This window comes from Protobothrops mucrosquamatus, unplaced genomic scaffold, assembly GCF_001527695.2.
Source record: "Protobothrops mucrosquamatus isolate PMUCROS unplaced genomic scaffold, P.Mucros_1.0 scaffold3354, whole genome shotgun sequence".
Classification (NCBI taxonomy): domain Eukaryota; kingdom Metazoa; phylum Chordata; class Lepidosauria; order Squamata; family Viperidae; genus Protobothrops; species Protobothrops mucrosquamatus.
Genome location: NW_015389341.1, coordinates 8,111 through 14,523, shown reverse-complemented (window position 1 = coordinate 14,523; position 6,413 = coordinate 8,111). Strand labels below are relative to the sequence as shown.

The 6,413-nt window shown below is 42.0% G+C and overlaps 1 protein-coding gene across 1 annotated transcript in view; it reads left to right on the top strand.

Annotated features, from left to right (window-relative positions):
* Nucleotides 1–5,838, top strand: part of LOC107297522 (Kv channel-interacting protein 4-like) — a gene marked incomplete at its 3' end in the record, with an annotated part of 49,655 nt that extends 43,817 nt beyond the window's left edge. Inside the window, exon 3 of the mRNA XM_015826885.1 lies at nt 5,769–5,838. Within this exon, the coding sequence (XP_015682371.1) occupies nt 5,769–5,838 (70 nt within the window). The remainder of the gene's footprint in view (nt 1–5,768) is intronic.
* Nucleotides 5,839–6,413: the final 575 nt, after the last annotated feature.

Here is a 6,413-nt window from a genome sequence, read left to right as displayed (position 1 = left end):
GGGGGGGGGGGGGGGGCTAGAAAAATTCTCCCAAATGCCTTGGTTTCTATGTAGTGCCAACCCTTTGATCTTGTTAAGCGCTTCCTGATTCTGCCTTGCGGGGATCTCTTGAGCCCCAGATGAGTTTTTGAGAATGAGACAGTCTGTCTATTCTTGGTGACACAGAGAGTTTTATTTGTGGTGGAGATTCTGAAATCATTTTTTTTTTAGCCACATAGGATGTGTTACATTTGGTTTTAAAAGGGGGGATTTTCTTAGTTTAGTTTCTGCTTCTCATTTTAACTCAAACTAAGAAATATTGAAAGGAAACAATGAAAGAAAGAAATGATTACCCACATATGGATATACAAAACAGAATGGAACAGAATAACAAAGACCTTGGAGGTCATCTAGTCCAACCCCCTGCTCAAGCAGGAAACCCTACATCATTCTGGACAGTTTTCTTCTTAAAAACTTCCAGTGTTGGAGCATTCACAACTTCTGGAGGCAGGTTGTTCCACTGGTTGATTGTTTTCACTCTCAGGAAATTCCTCCTTAGTTCTAGGTTGTTTCTCTCCTTGATTAATTTTCACCCGTTGCTTGTCCTGCCTTCAGGAGCTTTGGAGAATAGCGTGACCCCCTCTTTTTTGGGGCAGCCCCTCAAATATTGGCAGACTGCTATCATGTCACTCCTAGTCCTTCTCCTCATTAAACTAGACATACCCAATTTCTCATTTATCCAGAAGGCTTCTGGAAAAATAAAATGCTAGAAGTTCCTACCAAACTCTTTAAAATTAAAAAGAAAAAGAGAGGAAGAAAGAATATGGATCAATATCACGGTCAGATAATTGGCTCAAGAGAGAAGAAGATCTCAAAGGGACTTCCCACTTACACTCAGTCATAGTCTGCAATTTACACCAGTTCATTTAGTGGCCGTTCAAAGTTACAACCGCACTGAAATAAGTGACTTAGCATTTTTCACACTTACGGCCATTGCAGCCTCTCCAGGGTCACATGATCAAAATTCAGAACTTTGGCAACTGACTCACATCTATGACGGTCGCAGTGTCCCCGGGTCACGTGATCCCCTTTTGCAACCTTCGGGCAAGCAATGTCAAAATGGGAAGTCAGGTTCACTTAACCATGTCACTAACTTAACAACTGCAGTGATTCACTTAACAACTGTGGCAAGAGACTGTGGAAAATGAAAATATTGGCTATTGTTTTTTTTAATGCAAGGTTTAGGCCCAGGTGAACTAAATCAGGCCTCGTGGACAAAGCATTGAACCAAAGTCTGTGCTGTGCTGAATTTTGCAGTTTGCAATTGTACTTTACTTAATATGATTTTGCTAAGCTTGTTTCAAATATATTTAAAAAATAAAGACTGGAACAGTAAGAAGTAGGGAACTGGAAGTAGCTGATGGATGCGGGTTCCAATGTACATGGGAAACTTATGTTCAGCAGAAGGTCAGCAAAAGTCAGCAGACGGGAAAGGGAATGAATCTGATTGATTTGCCATTGGCCTATAGCTGTCTTTTGGAATGTGCTATGCAAGTGGACCTCATTGCAATGGGTTATTAATGTAAGTGACGCTGTGTTATTATGCCTGCTATGTTCCAAATTATTAGCAAAATAAACCTCTGAATCTTAAAGTAAGAATTATTGTTTTGTGTTGCTGTCTCTTGTCTTTTTCATTGGGTTTTTTTCATGACAAATGTCGTTAAAATGAGGCAAAAGTCACTTAACCCATCTCTCACTTAGTAACAATTGGGGTCAACTGTGGTCGTGAGTCGAGGATTACCTGTCAAAATCTGCTCCAGCCAGCTGTTTTTTCAGCCCCCCCCCATGTCCATGACTGACTCCCCTTATTTTACTGGGATGAAGCTCACCTTTCCTTATTTATCCTGACACCATCCAGGTGCAGGCTCAATTCACCACAGGTGTGTTTTCTCACCTGTCTTCTGGGAATTTCAGTGAAGGGCCCAGAAAGGTGGGGCAGAAGAAGAAGAATCTACAAGATGCCAAGCTAATTTTCTGCAAATCCAAGGATGGATGAGGGCATCTCAGTCAGTTCTTGAAAACTCTGGCAACCACGAGTTCTGAGGTATCACATCAAACACGCTTCAGCAATTATTTCTGGCTGATGGCCAGCAGCCCATGCCCTCATTAATCCTTAAATTAAGCTGAGGCGTGAACGCAACAATCACAAGAGTTAACTCTGCTGAAAACAGCTAGGGTATTAAATTAATAGCGCTCTAACCTCCCCTCCAGATAATAACAGATAATTGAGGTTGATTTTTTTTTAATAGTACGCAGCATAATGAAATCAAGAAGACTAATTAAAGAAAAAGGAGAAGAAAACTAGGGGTGAATGGACAATCCTTTCAAAAGAACAACATCATACAGCAGGGGTCTTCAAACTTAGCCCTTTTATGACTTGTGGACTTCAACTCCCAGAATTCCTCAGCCAGGCACACGTGCCTGGCTGAGGAATTCTGGGAGTTGAAGTCCACAAGTCATAAAAGGGCCAAGTTTGAAGACCCCTGTCATACGGAATGTCTATTTTGCACATGCTGAAGATAGTATCAAAAAAGTATTTTGGGACCTGGAGCTGAAATCCTCAAGAAGGTGATTTAACATTAATACTCAAATAATCCTTAACAGGGACCATTTGCAATTCTTCCCCCGCAGAGATTAGTGTAATATTTCAGTTAATAAAATAATGAGACTTCATTATGCTCCACAAGCCTTTTTCTTTTTTTAAAAAAAATTAAACTTCAGTGGAATGATTGTACTTCAAACTGCATTTGAGTTGCCAAAATTCTGCAAAATGAACGCCATAATTAAAGTAATTGGGTAATCCATCAGTGTGATCGTTCTTAATATGCTTGAGTGAATCTGAAAGAATTGGGTGGATGGGGAAAAGGGGCAGGATAGGAGAAAAAAACCTTGCAATACACCACCATCTCATTGCAGATGGAATTACTGTATAAGAGAGTTAGAAGAATAATCTCTCCATCTGGGTACCAAAGAGAATAAAGGAGACATGCAAAATTTGGGGAGATGCAAAATTTTGATTTGACCCCTGATTCTTTGGAATTGCTTCTTCTTCTGCTGAGGGGCAACAGGTTAATTTTTTAGAGATCGTTTAATAGATCACAATGGAAAAAGCTTTATTGTGGAGATCCTTCAGTTCTAATTTAACGTGGCATTTTTCCTATTCATCGGCCCCAGACAGTCCTCATTTAGCAACTGCCTTGTACAGTGACCAATGATGAAAAAATAACTTTGCAAACTTTGCAGAAAAAAATGGAAATCTCAAGTCAGATCAGCCATTCCCTCACTCGGTTGTTAAGTTTCAAAGGGGCCACTCACAGTTTCACAGAGCGACCGCTTTGCTTAATAACCGAGTTGGTGCATGCAATAAATGTTTGATACTAACCGTTTGGAATTTCAAGTTTTTTCACAGCTATGATATAAAACAAAGACTTTTACTTTTAAAAAAGAAATTACAGGAGCTAACAAGTAAGAATTACAAAGATATTCTTTGTATTTGCTGGTTTTTGCTGTCCAAAAAAACAGATCTGACAGATCATATAGCTCTGAGCAAACAGAGTTTATTTGTCTTGCTTCTTTTTTTAACCGTTAGCTTTCTATTTTTAAAAGATGAATTCCCACACAAGCTTAGAAGGTCGTGGTCCCATAACAGAGGCGGTAACTAGAAGCAACACCATTAGCTGTAATGAAATGATTCTGACCTTTGGCGTATTTATTTTGTAGTACTAGTTTTATAATTAGCCCAGTTAGAGTCTTGTCTCCTTTGCAGTCACCGAGCAGACAGTGTAAAAATAGAATCTTCGGGCACAAAAATAATGCTTAAAGACCTACTTTGTGTTTTTTTTTAAAAATGCATTATAACTGCTCTGAAGATCCTTCTTTTGCTTTTGCTTTTATTTCTCTCTACATTCACGTAGAGCAATGTTTCTCAAGGTCAGCAGCTTTAAGATGTGTAAACTCCCAGAATCCCCCAGCCAGCCTGGATCCACACTTAAAGGTTTTTGAGGTGGGGCTGTAGGAGATGACAACACAGGTGGTGTTGTACTGGTGTGGGCTTAGAAAGTGTGAGTTTTGTTTCTGAAGCGTGTTGAAGGAACTTTGGTGTTAGAAGTTCACACTGCAGTGTCCTAAAAAGAGCAAAGTGGACTTTCTGAACTGTATTTTTCTCTCTCCTGTAGAAAGAGCCACAGACACCATAAAAGCTCACTTGGTGAGCCTTTTTTCTCCTTTTCCTAATGGAAAACTTTCCCAAGATCTTTTTCATGCCCCAAAAGAATCATTAGAGTATTTTTATTTTTATAAATATGTCTTGGAAAAATTGCCATCCTGAAAGACCACAAACAATGTAAATTGTGGCTACAGTTGATGGAAGATATCTTCATTAAACTGGCCATTTGTGGTGCTCCTTCCTCACATTCCTGGGACGGGCATTCCAGGGAATAAAAGGTTGGCCACAAACCAAATTCAAAACAATTTGATCCGAAGGATGTAAATTGCCTTTTCATTTTGGGGAAAGGGATCTATAACTTTAGAGGAGTAAGAGATTTCTGAAGAGATTTTATTGTGTTTATGATTTTAGGATGTTTAAGCTTGACACTAGCGCAGGGGTAGGCAACCTTGGCTCTTTTATGACTGGTGGACTTCAACTCCCAGAATTCCTGAGCCAGCATGGCTGGCTCAGGAATTCTGGGAGTTGAAGTCCACAAATCATAAAAGAGCCAAGGTTGCCTACCCCTGCGTGACTAGCAGCTATTATATATATATAATAGCTGCTAGGGTCAAGCTTAAACATACTAACAGAATAAAATCCCTTCATTTCAAAAGGATGGCCGTGTCAACATTGAGCTGCTTTGATGCCCTTCAATCAGTGACGCTTGTGGAGAGGGGGAAAAAGTGTTTTTATGGCCTGCTCTGGCCTTGATGTGACAGCCACATTCCCTCTTTCGTGCCGTTTCTGAAGCTTGGAGAAATTTTACCTCAGTTCCACGTTTCCTGTCAGACGTGAACAGTCAAGAAGCGTTGAGAGATGCTAACCTTTGTTCATCCCGAGGGAGCTGCAACGAAAGATCGTTTGATTAGCCAAATACGGCCTCTAAATTCCTTAAAATGATGGGTTTGTCTGTACAGGTAGTCCTCGAATTACGGCCACAATTGAGCTCAAAGTTTCTGTTGCTAAGTGAGACGTTTGTGAGGTGAATTTTGCCCCATTTTACAACCTTCCTCACCTCGGATGTTTAGTGAACCCCTGCAGTTGTTAAGTTAGTGACATGGTTGTGGCTTCCCCACTGACTTTGCTTGTCAGAAGGTCACAAAAGGGGGATCACCTGACCCCCCCGGGACACTGCAACCGTCATAAGTACAACTCAGTTGCCAAGCGTCCGACTTTTGATCATGTGACCTGGGGATGCTGCAACGGTCGTATCAAAATGGTCACTTTGGACGGTCACTAAATGAACTGTGGTAAGTCAAGGGTTCCCTGTATTAATAGATTGGTAACTGGCCACTTACTCACATAGTTTCAGTGCAGGAAGGCTTACATTTCTACTTGCAGGGAGCAAATTCTGAGTCGGGAAATAAGAGGAAAGCCAAGTCGGGCAGAGTCTGAGTCCTTTTGCAGGCCGTTGTTACTTTTGACCCTTTTAAGCTGTTGAAATCACTGTGTGAGTTTGTGGTCCTTTGGACAGCTGGAGTCCAGCGTTGTTATTCACCCACCTCTTTGCCACTTTCTTTAGGAGTGTCCCAGTGGGATTGTTAATGAAGAGGCCTTCAAAGTGATTTACTCTCAGTTCTTCCCACAGGGAGGTGAGTCCTTCCAGATAAGTAGTCCTGTTTGCATGTACTCCACCCTTACCTCTCCCTGCTTTAACCTCCAGGGTGGGGGCCAGGGGAATTCAGTCGCTTCTCCCTCTCTGAAGGGGGGCTGGAGATACGCTTGGGGTTGTGTTTGTTCCTGGGTGCCTTCCCTCTGGGCCACAGGCTAGCCGGGGTTCAGGACTATGCTGCCTTTTGTTCCAGATTGCTTTCTGTGCCAGGTTAGCTCAAAGGGGGGGGAGGAGCAGGAGGAGGAGGAAGGAGAAAGGAGAAGAAGGAGGAGGAAGGAGGAGAGGGAAAAGAAGGAGAGGGAGAAGAAAAAGGAGGAGGAAGGAGGAGGAAAGAGAAGAAAAAGAAGGTGGAGGAGGAGGAAGAGGAGGGAGGAGAAGGAGGAGGAGAAGAAAAAGGAGGAGGAGAGGAGGAGCAAGGAAGAGAGAGAAGAAAAAGAAGGTGGTGGAGAAGGAGGAGGAAGGAGAAGAGGGAAAAGAAGGAGGAGAGGGAGAAGAAAAAGGAGGAGGAGGAGAGGAGGAGGAGGAGGAGATAGAAGAAAAAGAAGGTGGAGGAGG